Below are 21,269 nucleotides of genomic sequence, written 5' to 3'. Positions count from 1 at the left end.
ATCAAACGAGAACGAGCCGCAGCGCCTTTCTCCGTTTACTTTATTTCCTTTAAAATACATTAAAATCTGCAGAAGTTTCAAGAACGGTTTTGTGTATAAAGGAACAACCGTCTTACAAATCCCTCAGGAGCTGTGTGCATTTCAGAATGTTTCCAGAGTGTACACAACACTGACCTAATGTTTAATATTTGTGCAAAGTACAAGGTAAGCCAGTAGAATATCACATAAAGTAACAGAAAACCCAAGAGGAGGCGAGTTAGCTTGCAGACAGGAAACACGTTAAGCTGAAATTAAAAAGGTCAACTTTAAATAACGGGAGAACGACAAAGTAGATGAGTTTCAGCAATTCAGCAGAATCTGTCACTGAACAGCAGAAGTCACATCAGTGCAACAAAATCCTGAGAAACACCGACGGGGTTTTTTTTTTTTGTTTGCTTGCCCATTTCAAGGGTTTGTCAAAGTTGAAAGTCGTTCTGTTGCAAATGAAAAGCCTACAAAGGTAACAACTAAGTGATTTGAAAAACAGCCCTGCTTCTGCAGAATGCGACGGTCGACTGTGGAGACAGATTTTACTGAAAGCACCAAGACAACATGGGAGGAGACCAGAGAGCGTGGAGAGCTCTGCCTCTCCGGCCCATCTTAAAACTGCTCCCAACGCCTTAATATTCCATTCAATTTAGTTCTCAAGCAAAATAAACAGGTTAATGCACGAGTTAGATGATATTTGCCATTTTTAGACGTCTTTAAATACAGAAAAAGAAGCAGAGGAGTATTCAAAAAGCTGTCACTACACAGTTCAGAGAATGTGCTTACTAGTTTTGATATATCTTGAATTATTCCTCCTTTTCCAGAAAATATACACATAGAAATATCTCAGTAATAACTAAAAGATATATATATATATATATATGCGTGTGTGACTTTCATTTGGAGAATTTGGGGGTTTATAATTGACTTTGAGAAACACAGGCTTGCATGATATCTAGGGACAAACTGTAAATTCTAGCTGAATAACTGAATGTGAATCTGCACTAAACACAACGGTTGAACTAACAGCTGTGTGTTTACACAGGAACAAAAAAAAAAAAGATCATTTAATACTCTGCAGTCTACAGGAAAAAAACAATTTTCTGACTGTGTAGCCAAGATAATTTCAACTAACTGAATTAACATGGTTATGTGTTGAAGCCCAAACGCAAAGCCAGCAAATACAGTTTTATAAAACAGAAATTTAGGCCCAAATAAAGAAACCTAGATAATACGAAATGAACCCATAGAGATCAGGTGGGAGTATTATGGTGACCTACTTTATAGATGCTTTATGTCATAATGAGATACTCTTTCAAAAAGAAAATTAGCCAAACAAAATCAGAAACAACCTGCGATGTTCCCTTCTCTGTGTTCTTTTATATTCTCTTTTATGTAATGGTGAATTTATAGCTAAACATGTAGCCTTACGTTCATAATTCTCCCTTTCTTTTTTCTTTTAAATCTTGGTTAATTTTTCCCTTTGGCTGACAACAACATATTTTGGACTCATCTCAGTTAAGAGCAAATGAAGTCTGCCTGCTCTGGTGACAAAGCAGACCCAGGAGGAATGCTTGGCCTTTCCCTTCCCACCACGGACTCTGCAGTGGACTCTCTATAGCAGAGCGCAGCCACTCTTCCTGCCCCTTTTCTTGGCTTGCAGCGCCGCTCTGGTGGCCATCTCAAAAACCTCCCTCACACCATCTTTTGTCTTGGCTGAGCACTCCAGGTAACCAGAGGCATTGATCCGGTTTGACATGTCCCTGCCCTCCTCCGTCTTCACCGGTTCCTGGTTGGATAAAACATGAAGGAGAAAAACAAAAACTTGATTCAGTCAAAGCAAAAAGAATCAGAGTAATAAGTTACTTGGTACACTGCTGTTACAAGTATTTAGGAAACCCTTTTTAGGGTGTTTTCACCTGTCAATTGCAAATGTGTTTCATGTTCAGCTGGTGCGGTTCACTTTCATACTGCACTTTGTCAAACAAACCAGCCCCTCTGAAAAGCCTTTTGCACCCCTGCTGCACCAAGAACCACTGAAGGAAACAACATGAAAACCTCCGAAGAACGCAAACACTGAGCGCAACGTCTACCATCATGAAACGTAAAGAGAAATTGAGTGGCGTCAGATTTCAGCAGTTGGAGGTTTTCTTTTTTTTTTGCCATGGCAAAAATACCACAAGCCATTTGTTTTGGTTGCATTTACCCAGAATGCCCCTCACTTCCTCTAGTTAACTTCCTAATTTTGGAGTGGTCTTTGATCCACTTGCATCCACATATGCATTTGGCCAGAGTTTAGCTCTGTTGGTCCTCATCAGAGGTCAATTGTGCATTCACACCTCCCCAAATGAACCGAACTTTCTAGACTTTAAGGTGGACTAAACACGACTGGTGTGAGCGCACACTTAGTGCCATGTTTGTTTATTAAACACCCTAATTCTGACCTGGAAACTTTTGGGCATTAGAAAAGCTAAGATCTACTAAAAGGTGTACAGTATCGGCACATACAGACGTGGGCGAACGAAATGAACGAAAGGCTCAAAATGGCTTTGGAATACCTTAAAACTGTTGACAATAATAAATTATAATGTACTGAAAATTAACCAACAAAATAAACAAAATCATTTTAAAACAACAAACTAATAAAAAAAATAAGATATCTAATGAAACCAGATTGGACAAAAATGACGGCACCTAGAATTCGATATGTTGTTTTTCAACTTTTTGAGGCAATCGCTGCAATCAAACAACCTCTGCTGCTTCCAGAGAGACTTGTGTGCCCGAACTCTGGGCCACTCCTCATCGGCAAACTGCTTCAGCTGTCTCAAGTCTGAAGACGGTATGTTCAGATTCTTTGACAGATGTTCAACAGGATTTACATCAGGGCTCACAGACGGATAGTTCAGAACAGTCCAATGTTTTTGGTCTCATCCGTTCTTAGTTGTTTCTAGCTGTGTGTTTTTGGTCATTATCCTGATGGAATACCCATGACCTGTGACTTGTGACTGAGACCAAGCTTTCTGACACATTTCTCTCTCCACATTTCCTGCAGATTCAAAACACCCTGTGGGAGCAAAGCAGCCCATGAGCATAACCAAGCCTACTCCATGTTTCAGAGCAGGGACTTTTTTTTTGGATTATCTGAGAACACAGAGCTGATATCTTGCCAAGAAGCTCCTGTTTTATCTAATCTGTCCAAAGGACTTTCTACCAAAAGCTTTGTGGCAAATTCCAGCCTGGCTTTTTGATCATTTGCTTTCCTACCCAGTTGTCTCCCATGAAGTCTACTTTGGCTCGAGAAACAGATGCTGCCATCTGACACTGATGTAGCCATGCTTTGGAGTCCATCTTTACTTTCTTTAGAGGCGGGGAGTTCAACCTGCTTTAAGCCATTAAAGAAAAACATACATTTTAAATACTGTTCATCTGATTCGGAGAGTTGTGGAGCTACGATTTGTAGACTTTTGTCTGGTTTCTCCCTTTCCAGTGGCGTACTCTACACCATGGCAAGCATATAGTGTGACTCCACACTTCAACTCTGCACTGTGTGCAGTGTCACAATTTTGCTCTTCTCTGTTTATGTGATATTTTCTCTTTCTTATGAAATGACTTCAATAATCCATGACACATAGTGTGAAATGTTTTTGTTACTGTGCTTCGATTGAATGGCAATGTGTTGTTTGAACCGTTACCACTGAGTAGAACACATTTGAAATTTGGACAAGCAGAAGCTTTACGAAGTGAAAGCTTCTCCGACCTGTTTCATCTTGGCCAGCTCTCTGCGGGTGTGCTCATCGTTCCGCAGGTCTTTTTTATTTCCCACCAGGATTATGGGCACGTTGGGACAGAAATGCTTCACCTCCGGAGTCCATTTCTCGGGAATATTCTCTACGTGAGGAGCAAGGAGAATTGCGGTTCACTTGGAGTGGAGAAATCCAGGAAACAAACGAGTTGAGAAGTCATACCTAAGCTGTCGGGGCTGTCGATGGAGAAGCACATCAGAATGACGTCTGTGTCTGGATATGAGAGAGGTCTGAGACGGTCGTAATCCTCCTGACCTGCAGTGTCCCACAGAGCCAGCTCCACCTGAGACAACACAACAAACACACAGCTGTCTGAGTAAAGCTCTGTTGTACATTTCAGAAAAACAAGCCTTGGGTTCGAAGACAGACATTGGTTATTTAAATCAAGAAGAATGCCTCTTTAGGCCCTTTAAATCATACTTACTTATCTGGGATCTGGGTATTTTGTACACCTTGCGATCAGAGAACAGAGATCCTCCTTGTCTTCAGCATGACCTTCCAGTGTTTTGTCTGATCTGAGCAATATGTCAATTACCTGAGTCTAACGCAGATTAATTGACTGCTAAACATGCAAGATTTCATGGGACTTGAGTTTTTAAAAGAAGGGCGGGGCGCACTGTTTGGTCTGGGAGAGCATGTGGTGGACAAAGAAGTTTAGGGCTGGCTGCTGCAGGTGGGCTTTAAATTATTCGAAATAACTTGTTTTTCATTTTTTATTATGATGTGCTTACTGATAGTCTTTCATAGGCCTCTATTGTATGACCACTTCTGCAGCCGTCAAGAACTGCAGAAGGATGTTTATCACCCACAGATTCAATCCAGGTGTGGCAGAAGGGAAACACCTGAAACAGGTAAGGCAGGTGGGCTGAAACACTGATCTAAACCTGCTAACGACTGATTCAGTCTGTTGATTTTTGGATTGGTAACTGGTTAAACAGAACTATTACTACTTTTGTGAAACCTTTATCAGCATTTTTGAATTAATTCAATCATCAACATAGTTGGAAATATTTGTGGTTAATGGAAGATTGAACCAGTTATTTGATGGAAGTTTATCATGTATATATTGTAAATAATGTTTCCAACTACAATATAAAACACCTTTTGCTCTATTTTTCTGTCTCTGGAGTGTTAAATCAACTCTGATCCTCACTGAGTTTTATCTTTAGGTCTTCTGATAAACAACTCTATATTTTAAATATTGATTCCCTCACTTTAACATGAGTGCAGCATCACAAATGCTACACTACGCTGGAGCTTGATAGGTAAATGTAATTGTATATGTCAACTAACACTGAGATACATATTCATGAATAGTCATTAGCGTGTCCTTATTAATTTAACTGAGTGTACAGGGGGAATCCTACGGTTTGTGTTTGTTCCCAGACTTATAACCAGTACACTATTTAATATTTTATTGTGTTTCAAAACTTTTCAAATGTTTTTTATCGTCTTTCTAACCAGCCGAAACCAGCGGCTTCCTCGCTCTTATTTTTGTGTTTTTCAGCTGCTGCTCAGCAGTTTGACCCAAAGCTGACTGTTGAGGACTTCAGTGAAACTATCAAGAAGTGGCATCATTACGCGCCAGAACGGGAGGAAGGCATCAAGGAACCAAAGTGACGCCAACCAGAGCTAATCTTGGGTTACCCCAACTGGTACCGTTTCCCTGGTTCATACAGTACAACGGGGAATTATTGAGAAGCATGCTCAAGTTTCACTCAAGATTAGAGCCAGTAAAGAGGAATACAGGAAGAAGCTGGTCCAACAAAACAATATCACAGATGTGTGGTCAGGGATGAAGAAGAGCACAGGCTTCAAGAACAAAGAGGATTGGCTGGATGGAAGTCTGGACAGACCCAACAATCGGGACACCCATCGGTCCTCCATGACTGTGGACCTGTTGTCCTGATATCACATAATGAAGGTGCTATAAATAATGAAGGTATTTATGCTTTGAGTTGACGCATAAATCCCTGAGTGTTAACCTGGACAACAGACCAGATTGGAGATGCAACAAGGAAGTCGTCTACAAGAAAGGACAAACAACTACAACACCCTCCTTGTGGAAACGTGCATGTTATGAGCAATAACAACGTTTCATTTCTCTTTGGGATAAATCCAGCATCTTTTGAATTGAAAATATATGAACGCCGTCGTACTTTTATCAAATCATCAGCTCACCTGTTTGCCATCCACCTCGATGTCTGCCACGTAGTTCTCAAACACGGTGGGAACGTAGACCTCAGGGAACTGATCTTTGCTGAACACTATGAGCAGACATGTCTTCCCACAGGCTCCATCACCCACTATCACCAGTTTCTTTCTGATCGCAGCCATCTGGTAAGACCACAAGACAAATGTGACTGTGATCACCAAGTTCAGGATGGTTTACAGCAAAGTGGGAAATGTACAAGACAGATTACATGTATTACAAATGTAGAAAATGAAACTGATGATTAGCAAATCATTTTTGTGTTAACATAAAATGTACTGACATTCTGTCTTGTTGTTATATATCTAGTATGTAAGCAGTCAGATGTGTATTTATTCTTTAAATCTTCATCAATAATTCTGTACATTGAAATATAATTTTCAGATCCCACTCGTTTGGATTATCACTTGCAGATATCAGAAGTGTGTCTAAAATATTTGAAGGTAGCTGAACAAGTCTGGAGCCACCGCTTGTGCTCCAACTGACTGATCTGTGACTAAAAAATAGATTTTTATTTTTGCTATTGTGGGTTGTAGTTTGGAGTCTTTCCACTGATCACTAAGCACAGCCAGGATGTCAGTCGTTATTGTTTTTTTTTTCCCCATTCTTGTTAACATGATATTACAGATATTGACTTTTGCACAGAAGTGATTTTGAAATAGGAAAAAAATAAAATCATTTCAATTAGAAATCTTCATAAAGTCATATTGTACTCATGTTGTACAACTATTATTAGTTGAACAATAGATTTGTAACTACATGTAACCAGCGATCAAAAAAATAAAATTTTTATTTTTTTCTTCCAAAGAAATGATGAACAGATTTAGAGATATGATGAACATATCTCTAAAAATCTGAATTTTTTTCTTAACTTAAAACGGGCTCAGTTCAGTGGCAGTTTCTCTGTGCATGAAAAATACACAAGATGTTTTCCGGAATGAAATGACCTGGTATGTTTTACATGGATACTGAAACATGTTTTTAACCGGTCAAGTCATTTGGCGCAACAGAAAATGCAGCAATCTGCCATGTAGGGGGACCTTCCTATGTCGTCTTTTGTCTTTATAGTGAAAGACAGCTAGGATTTTAATAAAAAGTTCAATCCGACCTGAATGTGACTATGACGTTCAGTACTATTTCTGTGTTCTTTACGGAAGTGTCAGGCAATCACAAGAAGCTAACTGTTAGCCTGTTAACTTTGGGTAGTTGTTCGGCAGGAGCTGGCCTTTTCCTGAAGTGAAAACAAACTCATTTAAATGCGTCCGACTCTAGCTGCTGTCCTGGTGTACAAAGCGCCCGAGTAGAGAGTGGTTCAGGTCAATAAATTATGAGAAGTTCGATGGTTTTAGGTGAGATACTTGCCTTTCTGTAGTTTTCCTGTTAGACACAATAGTCCCGCCCCGGTGACGCGTAATCAAATTCCTTGCCCACAATTTAGTCTTCCACCCAATGGGACGCAGAGAAATCTAGACTGACAGGTAAACTGACCATCCGGAGGCATGGATACTGATCATCAAGTTTTCCGTAAGCTAACAAAACTTTATTTTGTTTTACTTTATCCTATCCTAATTTTCACTCGTCAGTATTTCCACCTGCCTACTAACACGTTAGGTAATTTTTTACTGTTTGAAAACAACAAAAAGTATTAAAGTCGCTATATTGAGTTGGTAAATCACTGCTGGATTGTATTGGGATGCAAAATATTTGCACAAACTTGGTTAAATTAAGCGATTTGTTCCAGTCTGACTGTTCTGAATGTAAACGCAGCTTGATTGTGTAGAATAGAATTAGATTTCAACTGAACCTCAACAAGATTGAATTTATATTTTTGAGTTTTTTGTGTAGCTCTCTGGGTTGATTCCTAGTCCCGTGATAAAAATCCAACCCATTGATACATGAACAGCTTTCAATTATTCTCATGGCAGTGCCATGTGTTTTTTTTTCAAGTTCAAGTAAAATTTGATGGACCTCAGACTTGTGTGGCCCCATGTGAAGTTACTTTTGGGATTGGGTCACAGAACAAAGTTTCACCATTCTCTCAAAGTGAAATCTTTAGGACATTTACACACTGGTGACTTTTCATTTAGCTTCCTCAATCCTTCGTTCAGACTGTTATAAAGATGAAAAGTGCCATGGTTATTTAAGTTAAACTGAAAACCATGAGAACTGTTGTAGTAAACCCATTTTCCCTCCTGTGCACCACCCAGGTCCGTTTACCAGAATAATTTTATCCCTAACAGAACAATTCTTACATTATTATATTCTATTTATATTATTGCTATGTACTATGATTATGTCCAAAATGTTAGTTATTTGGCTTTTGGGGGAAATTTTAAGATGAACTTAAAATGCACAATAACCTCTAAAGGTGAATTTAAAGTTACTTTCTATGAACTTTTTATTGCACATGTCCAACTGTTCTGTGTGTCAGTACTTTTTTGCACAACTTGTTCTTTAACAAGGAGGTTAACAACAAAAGTCACAAGTGTTTGATCTATGAATCGCCCATAAATTTCCTGGTTCAATCAGAATCGGTGTTAAGACAGTCCTCATCATGCTGTTCACATTTTGACACAATGAGACAAAGACAACACCTAACAACTGATTAACAGTAGCTCAACGTTGCGAGGCGTCAGACAGGATGTTCTCAGACGGAAGTGGCCTCTGAGCTCAGAATGTCACAAAGTGTCATCAGCAGGTTGCAACAGAGACACAGAGAAAGTGGAAGAGTTACAGAAAAGCATCGAAGTGGATTTTCTTTGCCTGAATGCAGTCGTCATCTGTAGGGTTTCATTGTGAGCAGTAGCTTGCAAAGCTGGATGATAAACGGCAGCCAACTTCAGGAGCATTTAAGGGAGGTCAGAGGTATCCAAACCATTCAACCTGTTTACATCATCTCTGTCTGCATCCCAGACAAACTGCAACGTATACTTGACCACACCACCAGACACGAGCGTCATCGTACTAATCAGCCATGCAAGATTTACTGATCAGTTAATCCAAAGTTCCCTTATGGTGAAATACTTTGACTTTTTTAACCGAGCATTTATGCTTGACAGGGGGCCAATGGGCCCCAGTGTTGTGTTGTGTTGTGTTGTGTTGTGTTGTGTTGTGTTGTGTTGTGTTGTGTTGTGTTGTGTGTTGACCAGGAATGATGGCTACCATAAATGTTGGAGACATCAAGGAGAGCTTTATGCTATGTCTTTTTCCAACAACTGATTGTCGGAAAGAAATGACGCCAGATGAGCCTTTAGAGGTCGTAGTGTAACCATATGGGCAGGTGTATCTAGTCAAAACAGACCTATCCAATACTTTTTGAATATTAGTGTCAATCCCATACTATCTGAATAATATCATTAACCTGGTCATTGTGCCCCTGTATGAATAACACAGGCCTAATTTCATTTTCATGAACCAGAATGGTTCCAGCTCAATACGATCGCCTCATTAGGGTTCGGCACTTGTAGTCTGGGGGTACCTCAAATGGAGTGGTCCACATTTTCTCCAGACCCAAATCCCTTTAGAAAGCCTCTGGGATCAGCTGAGTTGCTGTTTAGAGGCTTGTAACCTTGTACCCCAGAACTTAATTACCTGCAAGCCACCCTTCAAATTTAAATTCAAAAATACTTTATTGATCCCAAAGAGAAACTAAATGTTTAATCCAATTTCTTTAGTTACTATAGATAACTCTGAAGTTGGCAGGAAAGATCTCTTTTAGCGATTTGTGTTAATCAAGAAGAGACAGACTTGTGAACAGAATGAGATGCTGTTGTCGAGCTGTAATTGATTGTACATTACACATTATTGAGACATTGTTGTGGCATACCAACCCCAACACTTGGCTTTTGTTTCAATGCACAATCTGATCTCTCCATCCTGGCCATATACACATCTTGTATATTATTTAAAATTTTGTTTGGTCTGATGCTCTTTCTACTTTAATAACTTTACAGTTATATTTTTCCTATGCTGTAAATTTTCCCCTACTATACAGTCTCTTATTTATTTTACGTTTTACCTTTGTATGAATTTGCAAGGTCCTGGGTTTGAGTCTTGGTTTGGAGTCTTTCTGCATTCACATGTTTTTCCTGTGCTTGTGTAGGTGCACTCCGGGTAGGTGTGTGTGTGTGTGTGTGTGTGTGTGTGTGTGTGTGTGTGTGTGTGTGTGTGTGTGTGTGTGTGTGTTTGTGTGTGTGTGTGTGTGTGTGTGTGTGTGTGTGTGTGTGTGTGTGTGTGTGTGTGTGTGCGCGCGCCCGCATGCGTGTAGTGGTGACTTGCAGGGTGTACCTCTGCTGGGTTGTATAAAGGGTGCATGGATGAATTTGCATACTTCCATTTACTTTAAACTTGCTACTATTTCCCCACTATGGGATATTCTATTCTATTCTATTCTATTCTATTCTATTCTATTCTATTCTATTGTACAACATGTTAACTGAAGGACATAATCTTTTCCTCATTCCCTCAGTTTGTACTGCTCTACCACTAAAATAATCCAAAGAAAGTAACAATAATATCAAGAAGAACTTATAAGGTTTAGCAAAGTTGTGGAGCTTCTAATCAGATTAACAGTAAAAGTGATAGTAATTCTTACTTTAGAAGAAATTAAAATTAACATTTTTGCAATTTCTTCTGTGGTGCACAGTTATGAATGATCAGTTGCATAAAGTTATTTAAATTTGTAAGTTGTCTGAAAAAATGTAGTCACTTTTATAGAAAAAAAAATCATCGCTTAAAATATTATTCAAAGACTCTAGATGGCAGTTTTATTTTTATTCTTTGCTGTCTCTTATTGAGAAAATATGTTTATAAACAAGTAATTCAGTGAAAGTTAGCTGGACCCATGACGTTTTGTGCGTAGAACTCGCTACGTAATACGTTTTTGTATAAACCAATGAGCATCGAGTTGATGACTTACGCTGACAGCCATTGGCTGGTTCGAAATGGACCGGTCTTTTTAAACGTTAACCTCTCAGCCCGACGGTTGCGTTTTAATACTGTGATACTGAGGAATAGATTAACACGGTGAGTTCTTCGGATCGTTTCTGAGAATACATAAGTTGTCTTAATATAGTTTTGGGATATTCTTGCCAGTTTGACGCTTTCTCCAATGGTCCAGTTACAATTAGGCGGTACTTTGAGTAGAATTTTTTGAATATTGGGAACGTGTTACGTTTTGGAGTTTTTTGCTAGCATGTTTTGGTAACCGGGGGAGGGGAGAGAAGCTGACATGTAAAGTTGTTTATCGTTATTTATTAACTCTGTCTAATAATTTTTAATTAAGGCTGACGAAGAGCTATTGAATTGAACTGTTTTAGAGAAGCTGTTGGAGAGACGTGATTATGGCCGACACGGACTCTGGGGAGACTTCTGGGCGCTACGACTTTGACGCTCCGTCTCATGTTGTGGACTTCAAGGAGCTTTTAGATGCAGAAACCGACGACCATTGGTTTGGTAAGTGTCTACGAAACTCCTGAATCCAGCATCGATTCTAATTTGGCTCTCTGTTTACGTTTGGAAACCCATTGTTGCTTTGTTTCTATAATTTGCCACTTCCTGTTTAAGCTGAAATAGGCGGTGGAGATGCTAAACATTTAAACCCGACTTCTTTGAATTGGATAAAACTTTCCTATACAGAGGGAAGGTTTTCAGAAACGTGATGCCGTCTGCATTGTCTTGAACATTCAAACACGTTTGCTAGATAAGTGGACGGATTCAAAGGAGGTGAAAAGCGATTCCAAATGCATAGACGGCAATTTAAAACGCTAAGCATTCTAACTCAAATGTTACTGTACAAGATCCATAATCTGTCAGCAGAATGGTGTGTGTGTATATATACAAAAGCTGATAATTTTAGGTACATGTGGTGGTGCTGCTTCTTCGGTGTTGTGGTGGCTTTAGGGCAGATTGGGGGAGGGGGTTTCGTTGGGCCTGGCTAATTTTTCTTCCAAGAAACCACACTACCTTTTTAAGTGACTCCTTTTGTTAAGGGGAACTTGATGGAAAGAAAAAATACAATTTGTCGAAAAGAAATCTGACCTTAAAGCATATTAACCAACTTTCCTGAGGAACATGTGTAATTTAACTTTATTTTTATTTTTTAGTTGTCCTAATCTTCCTCCATATCTTGCAGAGATAACTTGTTCCCATTTTCGTATAATTGTTCTTGCTGCTAATAATTAACAATGGAGAATTTTGTCGACTAGTCAGCTAAGAAACTGCTACATTCTGCAGATTTTATTTAAAAATTAAGCTTATTTATGTCTGCAAGCACTTGTATCAGTGCAAACCTTTCTATTGAGGTATGATGACTTTTAGAATTAAGTAGATTGTATTTTGATGTTATTGTTATATGTAACAGACCTTTGTAAAATTAGACGAGTCTCAAGAGATTTTTCTGAATAAATGAAGGATTAATTTACAAAATGTTGATAAAATGCAAATTAACAACTCAATTCCCTTTTCTAAATAAGAAAATAAGCATTTTATTTTCTACATTCAATTCCATAGCATTCCTCCAGCTTAATCATTTGTAGCAAAGAATCATCTACAGCTAAATGCTTCAGTAAACCATTTCTGCTCAACATCAAATAGTGTTGGACTGAGCTTGTGATTATTTTTATAACAACTGATAACTGGATGGCATAAGGTGGGAGAGTTTTACAGAATTTGAACCAAGTGAAGATAAAACTGCTCCACAAGCAGTCCTGGGTAGAAACTATTTACAGTTTTTTTTTTTTTTTTTAACTTTCTGGATTAAATGCTAAATGTCTTTTGGCATAGTTTTGGCTTGATTACTGTCGAGTAAGTTCTTTCAGAAAATGGTTGTATTTTCAAGTTAACTGATTTCTAAATTAGTTGATTTTCATCATTTATGTTTAATCTGATTAATTGTTTGAGCCCCAATTTCTCTAGGCGTAGCAGAATCCTCCCCACCAAATAGTGATGTGAAGTAAAAGCTGTGGCTAATTCTTGTCTTTATGCAAGACAGTTTTTTTTTGTGTGTGTGTGTGTGTGTGAGAGGGAGTAACACTGTAACACTCTTTGGACTGTCCTGAACAGACGTACATGCTGACGGAGCAGGTCCTCAACTTCTCACCCCTGCAAGACCAGACCAGCAGTTCATGGAGGCTGATCGTTCTGGAGCTTATGGGGATAAAGTTGAGAAAGATGTGGAATCTGGTCGGTGCTTCTGTACGCTTGTCAACAAGATTAGAATTGTATTGGTAGGAATAAAAGATCTCTAAAGGCTGAATGAAAACTTATGAGTGATCGCTTTGTTTCAGGTCAAAGCCAAGCTAAACGTGTCCCGTCAAACGAGGAGACCCAAAAATCAGGCCAGGCGAAAAGAGAGCCTGTCAAAGAACGCAGGTACAGTTTGTTCAGGAATTATTAGTAAAGGATTATCGCGTGTTGTGTGTGTTGCGTATAGCGTTGCAGAACTGTGACCTGCATTTATATTACAGGATTTCAAAACGTAAAGAGGGGAGCTGCAGTACAAATGTTCCTCCTTTAAAGAAACCAAAAGGGTAAGAAAACACCTGAAATTATTACATTTTCCTAAAAAGAAAATCTCAAATTACCAACAAACCTTTATTTATTTATTTATTTGTTTATTTCCTGAGTAAGTTTTATTCTTCTTAGTTTCTTTGATTCTTTCATGTATTCTTGAGAAATCCTTTTATCTCCATTGGAACCACTCTTCTGTGCAAAATGTCTGGATGAACCAAGTGCTGCCTTCCAGACATGGATCCTCCTCTGATCTGCAGTTTCTAAGATTGAGCCTCAGAGAGCAGCCCTCACACTCGACTCTTCTAGACTAGTGGCAGCAATTAAAAAACACTTGATGGAATGTTGTATCTGCTGCATTACACAAACTATAAGCTAAGAACGGTGCAACTGAGAAGAATGCAAATTGTTTTACGCTGATAAATACGTGACTTAAAAGAAGGGCAATGTGATGACTCCCTTTCTTTTTTAGAAAGAACAGGAGTTTTTAAGGAGACAGGTGTCCAGATTTCAGGGTATTAATTTACAAAGTCAATTTTCTTTGGAGTCATATTTGATAAATACAGCATTTTTATTTAAAAAAAAAACTGAAGTTAACCGTTACTTGATTGGGCTTATAAATGGCAATATGCTCCTGGAAAATGCATAATGCTGACCATTTAAATTACAGGGTCAATATACAACAGTCAGGAACATTCACTTTGTCCACACAGGCTGAGTAGCTCTGAGGAGCTGGAGTTGGAACGCATCAAGAGCCTGCAGAGGGAAGTCGCTCTGCATCGGAGGAAAAACGAGGCCAGCTACAAAGCTGCTCTGGCTGGCAGTGAGTAAAGACGACTCTATGCACTAACACTTGTTGCAACGGACAACAAGTGTTTGAGAAATTTCAACAGCCTCTCTTTTCAGATCCACCACCAAAGAAGATGTTGATGTCTGTAACTGTGCCTAAAGACTTCCGCTTCAACACAGACTCCCGCATTAAAGCACCTGCCTCATCAAATGCCTCGCAGAAGGAGGTGGATTTCATCAGTCAGCTACGACAGCCCTCCTCCCCTGTGAGCGACTCCTCCCACACATCCACACACACGTCAACACATACACATCTGCCAGCAGTGGCTGTTCCTGTTCTGAAGCAGGACATCCAAGTTACCAGAAGTCGGAGGACAGAAGTCCAGACCTGTTGGCTTTTCACCTGAGATTGTTGTTCGATTGAAGTCATTATTAAGTTGTATTAGGGCTACAAGCTGACGACACACTTCAACTGAGTTGTTAATGTTCGTTTTTAAAGGCCAAGGCGAGGAAAGGAGCCACGGTGCCCAAACCGTTCAACCTGTCAGCAGGCCACAAGAACTGTAAGGAGGGGCCTGGTGTCTATGTTTCGATGGCTCAGCAGATAGAGCAGTTCCAGAAGAGGACCCCCACCCGCTACCACCTGCGCAGCCGCAGGACTCAAGAGAGAGGTGAAGCAACTTCAGTGGTGTGTCTGTAGTCTGACGCTTGGAGCTGAGATGTTCCTGATGCTTTCATGTTAGTTGGAAACCTGCTCCTCACTTACTGTGGTCCAATATTGTTGAAGATGGAACCTGTTTCCATGCCAGTGTTTGGAGCCATCGTCTAAAAAGTCATCAGTGGTTCATGTCTTGAGTTTAGGATCTTTTTAAAAGGAAATGAATGATGGTTCAGACCGAGTTGACCTGGGTGATATGACTGAATATAAAATCAGGTTTTTTTTTGTTTTTTTGTACAAAGTCAGATTTCAGATTTTTCATGCTTACAAATGACAGAAAATATATTCAGAAAGTGACTTATTCCAATCATTCCTTCTGTGAGTTGACCTGAGTTTGATGGATGTTTTGGGAAACCTTGAGCTTCTTCACAATCACAGCATACTGTATTAATAGAAACTATGAAATGTACTGCAGACCATGCACAGCTGAAGCTCTGTCCCAAGATCTGAAGATCAAAAGAAAGGCATCAGTTTCAGTTTGTGGCAAAATTTATTTTAAAAAAAATGCAGAACAGGTCTCCCCTCTTTTTTTTTTTTCCCCCCAGCATAAATTTAATCTTTGACTTTTTCAATTGAGTGATGTTAAAATATTCTTGTGAACTCTATCTTGTGTCAAGTTTTGGGTGTGGTTACACCCCAATGCCAGTCAGGGTAGAACCAGTGCCAGTCTCCAGGGATCACTGGATGTGAGGTGGGGTACGCCCTGGAAAGGTTAGCAGTCCATCACAGGGTGACATGCAGAACTAACAATACACTTACACCTGAGGGACAATTTTGAACCACCAGATAACCTAACCTTTCTCTGTGGGAGGAACCCCATGCATTCTTGGGGAGAGAATGGCATCCTTGTAGAGAGAAACCAGCAGTTAAAAAAAAAACCCAATAGAAACACTAATCCTAGTCTCATTAATTTATTGTCCAGTCCCATTTCCATCAATCTAGCAATATAAATGACAATAGACATGCGATCAATATCAATGGATAATTGGGTAGAATATTCAATAATGCTGAACCAGAACCTCACGGTATTTTGGGGGTGTAGGCAGAGGACGGGTGTTAGCTGCCTAACCTCTCTCAACCATCTTGGCAAGATGGGTGGCATCACTCACTATTTGGTTACCTAGTAACAACATGTTGAGCAGCATTTTCAGAACATCTCAACAGCGTGCCTCATAACTGCTTCAAAATAATAAAAAAATAAATAAATTGTGGTGTGAAAAGATAACAGGTGCTTGAGAGGAAACTGTTAAAACAGGAAAGATCACATAATCCGTTTGGCAGTAATTCAGATGTGCAAAACCAAAATCAACATGAAACCCTTGTACTGCCATTCATTTTCCCACCATGTCAACCAACTCTAGATGGAAATATTGTCATTTCTTGGATTTTGAGTCTTTCCTGGACTTGTCTCAGGGCCGTCTCCGCTGAAGGGTCAGCACCTGCACCTCACCCAGCCTCACTCCCCCCAGCTGATGACCCGAAAGAGAAGCCGCCAACCTTCTGTGAAGAGCAGTGCAGAGCTGGAGGCAGAAGAGTTGGAGAAACTTCAGAAGTAAGAACCCGTCTCTAAAGAGCTCATCATTAGAGCAGCTAGCTCTGTAAGGTGTCAACTCCTCCCACAACGTCGTGTGTGTTCAGGTTTAAAATCAAAGCCCTGGAGCTGAACAAGAGGATTTTGGAAGGCCCTGAGGAACTGAGGAAGCCAGCAGTGAAGGAGCCCACGGTACCTGAAGGATTTGAGCTGGAGATAGAGAAACGACTTCAGGAGAGACAGCTGAACAAGAAGTCGCAGGATGAGGAGAAGCCCCCCAGTTTCAAAGCAAACCCCCTGCCCAAGAAGGTCCTGGATGGTGTCGTGGTGAGTCCCTCCAGACAGTTCATCTGGAACAGTCTTGTCTTCAGAACGTCAAACCATTATAAGCGTCTATAAAGCAGACATTCTCCTGTGGGCAGGGCTTACCTGAGAAGAAGGTAATGTATCCGACTGTACCAGAGTCTCCAGCATTTGCCCTGAAGAAGAGGGTTCGTATGGAGCGAAAGGTTGAGGAGGTAAGGAAGGACCCTCGCTTTTCTGGGTCTCCTGTTACTGTCGCTTCAGTTTGGTGATCTTGTTGTTGTGTTCAGGTAAAGCCACCCTCACCGGTCAAAGCCGTCTCCGTCCCCCACTTTGGGATTCCATTCCAGCCGCAGCTCCCCGAGAGCCACCAGGTGGAGGTCTGTCCCTTCTCGTTTGAGCAGAGGGACAAGGAGAGACAGGCTCTTAAGGAGAAGAGGCTGGAAGAGTTGCAAAACGAAGAGGTGAGGTTTCATTAATCCAGAACTGGAAACGTCGCCCTTCAGAGTCCATACAGCTCATGGTGTCTGCGCTGCTTCCAGGTGCCCCACTTCAAGGCCCAGCCACTGCCAGACTTCAATGCAGTGGTCCTCCCTGAGAAGAAGAAGCTGGAGCCCACCAAGCCCGAACCCTTCAGGCTCCACATCGACGAGCGAGGAGCAGGCAGGCACAGGCAGTGGGAGCAGATGGTAGGACTGGCCGCCTACAGCTGACTGTCTGGGACTCGTGGCGGAGTCTCCTAGCCGACTGACTTGTCCTGTGTCCTGCAGGTGAAGGAGGAGCAGAAGCAGCAGGAGGAGGCGGCTACGTTCAAAGCCAGGCCCAACACAGTCACTCACAAAGAACCATTTCGACCAAAGAAGGAGAACCGGACATCAGTGGGTAAGATTAGAATCCAGCCTGTAGTGAAATGATGCTGATGACTAGGGCTTGTAGTTAAACTACAACAGCTGCTGACTTGGCCATTACTTAACTGCCTACAAGAGGACGTATTGCTAAACTATCATTTTCTTCAGAAAATGACCAAGAACAATCATGTTCTGACTCCTTGTTCACACACAGCTGGGTCTCAGTATCTCCACCACATTTAAAATAATGTGCACATGGGATCTGTTTCAGAAGTTTTCATCTACATGCATTTTAAAAATGCCAAACCTATAGGGTCAGGGTAGTGCAAAGCTAACCCGTCATCCAATCGGATTGCTTCAAAACGACCACAATTTGCTATTTGAAATTAAACACTGCGCCAGGACGTGTGGCTGTGGATATAAAGTTTAAAAACAAACAAACCAAGATTTCAATTAGGAATTATGTCAAATGAGTAAATTGGATATATTGGCACATTATTTGTCAGACTCTGAAGTATTGGACCCCAACTTTTGGTCTGATTGGCTGAAGATTTGAGAACTTTGTTTTTCTAAATCATTATAGAATCCACAATGATTAAAGTTAATTTTAGTCGGAAACTGAAACATTCTGACTTTCCATTGGAAAAATTAGCTGGAAGTTGCAACACCCTTCAAAAGTCAGACTTCACCCTGATGAAGTGGGAGCAACTCTGACGACCCCAGTTATTACTTTTAAGGTTGACATCACATTCAATACGCCTGGTATTCATATGAGTACTATGGGAAACTTCTGATAGCATCACACAGTCTTTGCATCTGCTTTTCCATTAATGTCCTGACATGGAATACTAAAATCAAACTGAGTCTGGAAAATTTGACTGTCCAGACTTCCTTTTTTCTTGGATTTTCTGAAGAAGTAAAAAAATTATTTTTTTTTTTTTTCCCTCCACTATTGACTTTAGTCTTGGTGATCAGTATTATGCTCATCAGTATGAGTGGAAGACTGTGTAGGAATCCTGCTCACGTGTCCTGAAGGTTGTTCCAGCCTCGTTAATGAGGCTGAGACACTCTTCAGTGGCGTCACTCAATACATGGCGTCATAATTCGGGGCACCTCATGAGAAAACATTGATTCTTCCATAGCGGTGGAGCCCTTCCAGTTGGCCACAGAGCGCAGAGCCCAAGAGTGGCAGGAGTACGAGCGTCTGATTGGTGAAAAAGAGGTGCTGAGGGCGCGCATGGAGGCAGAGCAGAGGCTGGAGGAAGAGCAGAGAGAGAGGGACGAGATTGCCAGGCTGCGACAAGAACAAGTGAGTTTCTGTCTGGGTGACTTATTTTGTTAATTTAAACTGGGAATTAAAAAAAAAAAATTTTAAATAAGACTTTCACAAACATTTGCAAACTGGGCTCCAGTTCATTCACAGTCATTGATTCTGTTCTACTTAAGAACCGAAACTGGAGTTGACACAAGTGTGCACATCAAAAATGCAATATGTTGATCTCAGTCATGCTACAAATTGATCTGGTTCTGAACATGGGAAGCATTGAAGATTAAATCTGCCTTTGAACCACTTTACCATGTGACGTTTCCTCCTGCCTTCAGGTCCACAAAGCTCAGCCCGTCAGACACTATAAACCTGTCGCTGTGAAGAAGAGTGACGTTCCTCTTACAGTCCCAGAGTCGCCAAACTTCTCCAAACGCTTCCGGTAACAAGCAGCAAGATCCCTTTTACAGAAACATCCTTAAATGTGTTTTCAGTTTTTAACTGTTGTAATGAGGTGCCTGAAGACCGCTTTTGTTTATAGTTTGACTTGATCTCAGCTTCAGCTGGCGATTAATTTTTCTCATATCTTGAGTTTCTAGTGAGTTTCTTGGCAAAATTTGTTTTTTTTTTGTTTTTTTTAGGTTTTTAAAGGGTGGGCATAAACTTCCACATGTAGTACATTCCTGTAATAAAACTTTTATTTGAAATCCTAGCCTGTCACTGAATCCAGAACACAAAACTGGCAAAAAATTATTTGGTGTTCCATCTCAACATTGATGTTCTTGTGTGGCTTCTCACAATTATGCAAATGACTACGCATTAAACACGTGACTATAATTCAACCTTTACTCTCCTCAGGCTCAAAACAAACAGTGCTGAGTGCAATTTGGCATCAAAACATGTTGCTGTCCAGCAACAAACCTGAGCTTGGTAACGGCCATGCAGCTCACATCTGCTTGTTTGTGGTGCAAAATTCAGACTCTGGTCTCAGGTCAAGAAGCTTAATAAATAAATCAAGTACTCTTCATGTTTTGCATATTTCCCTAATTTAAGATGGCTGATTAGTTCAACTTGTTAATCAGTTGAACTTGTTTTCTTGAAGCAGGGAAAGATCTAAAACATGCAGAGCAGTGTGCCTTCATGACTGAAGTTGGGAAATGCAACTCTATGATACACATTACTTAAAATGTAAGAAAGCTGAATTAAATGCTGCTTGAATTTAGCAGTCTGACAATTGAAGGGTAAAAACCCTTTGAGTCTGGTGCTCTTGCTGTGGATGCTCCTCAGCCCTTTCCCTGAGGGAAGGGGTTGGAAGACGATGGGTGGAGTGGAAGGAAAAAGGTCCACTAGCCACAGGAATAGCCACAACCGTGAGGATAGTCTAGCAAAGAATTTGCACAAGAACTAAGGGGAGCTTCACAAGGAGAAGCCTGAGGCTGCAGTAAGAACATTAAGAGCCTCTATGCCTGAACGATTTGCATTTTATTTGGAAATTGGAGTCTGAAGGAAGAGTAGAGAGAATTGACGTTGCTTGAAGTTTCCATAACCAGTGACGGTTGGGCTGCCATCTCCTGGTTCTGGTTCTCCCATTCAGTCGGGTTTTTTTCCCACAGACTCTAACAGGTCAATGCCATAGTTGCACTAACTCAGTATAGTCTTTCTCTTTTATGAAAACATTGTGTGTGTACTTTAAAAACTGATTCTGATTTTAACTGTAAGTTGCAATCTTACAAGAAATAGTCTAGGGATATTTCACTGTGCAGTGAACCTTTACAAATGTCCCTTTATGAAATAAGTGAAAATGCTTGTTTGTATTTTTATTTTTTTTTGTTAAAAATAAATGCATTTAAAAAAAAGCTTTAGGTGTTCTGGCATTCCGGGAGTAATTTTGTATTTCTTACAAAGGTTCACAGCCATTCTGTGTCATGTTTTTTTTTTTTTTTTTTTTTTTTTTTAAATCCATTGTTTTTACTCGAGCATTCCAGAGCCAAATGCATTGGTAACCCTGAGCAAACTGAGTTTAAAAAAAAAAAACAAAAACTAGTGATTGAATTTTTTCAGAACGGGATGAGGCTTTGCCATCATGAAAAACCTGATTTAATAAGGCAGAATTACTTTTTCCAAATCACCAGGTTTGTTTTGGAAAGCTTTTCTTCCCCTCACTACATGTACTAATGTTGGCATAAATGACACCAGTATGAATATTTGACTCCATTTATCCTTTAAGGTTGATGCTTTTAGGAGGAAACTGAGCAGCCTGAAACG

At 40.3% G+C, this 21,269-nt stretch overlaps 2 protein-coding genes across 5 annotated transcripts; one reads left to right on the top strand and one right to left on the bottom strand.

Annotated features, from left to right (window-relative positions):
• Positions 1–23: 23 nt before the first annotated feature.
• LOC103466989 (rho-related GTP-binding protein RhoA-C) lies at positions 24–7,511 on the bottom strand. Its single transcript, XM_008412994.2, has 5 exons — positions 7,405–7,511; positions 6,012–6,167; positions 3,993–4,113; positions 3,785–3,915; positions 24–1,816 (listed from the first exon to the last, which is right to left on the bottom strand). Exons 2-5 carry the CDS (start codon positions 6,165–6,167, stop codon positions 1,643–1,645), a joined length of 582 nt encoding a protein of 193 aa, XP_008411216.1. The 5' UTR covers positions 7,405–7,511; the 3' UTR covers positions 24–1,642.
• A 35-nt stretch (positions 7,512–7,546) lies between these two features.
• tpx2 (TPX2 microtubule nucleation factor) lies at positions 7,547–20,937 on the top strand. Of its 4 annotated transcripts, none has more exons than XM_081608727.1 (16): positions 7,547–7,566; positions 11,361–11,496; positions 13,105–13,236; positions 13,329–13,413; positions 13,509–13,571; positions 14,265–14,374; positions 14,458–14,606; positions 14,840–15,011; positions 16,472–16,610; positions 16,697–16,916; positions 17,012–17,107; positions 17,183–17,356; positions 17,435–17,581; positions 17,663–17,774; positions 18,883–19,049; positions 19,343–20,937. In XM_081608727.1, exons 2-16 carry the CDS (start codon positions 11,385–11,387, stop codon positions 19,448–19,450), a joined length of 1,986 nt encoding a protein of 661 aa, XP_081464853.1. In that variant the 5' UTR covers positions 7,547–7,566; positions 11,361–11,384; the 3' UTR covers positions 19,451–20,937. The 4 variants fall into 4 exon arrangements, with proteins under 4 accessions (XP_081464853.1, XP_081464850.1, XP_017161092.1 ...); XM_081608724.1 differs by lacking the exon at positions 7,547–7,566 and adding an exon at positions 10,950–11,067; XM_017305603.2 differs by lacking the exon at positions 7,547–7,566 and adding an exon at positions 10,951–11,067 and having other exon boundaries at positions 13,105–13,224.
• The last annotated feature ends 332 nt before the right edge of the window (positions 20,938–21,269 follow it).

Source organism: Poecilia reticulata, chromosome 7 (assembly GCF_904066995.2).
Source record: "Poecilia reticulata chromosome 7, P_reticulata-male-v2, whole genome shotgun sequence".
Classification (NCBI taxonomy): Eukaryota; Metazoa; Chordata; class Actinopteri; order Cyprinodontiformes; family Poeciliidae; genus Poecilia; species Poecilia reticulata.
Note: the sequence above shows the minus strand (reverse complement) of the source record. Positions and strands in the feature narration are given on the sequence as shown.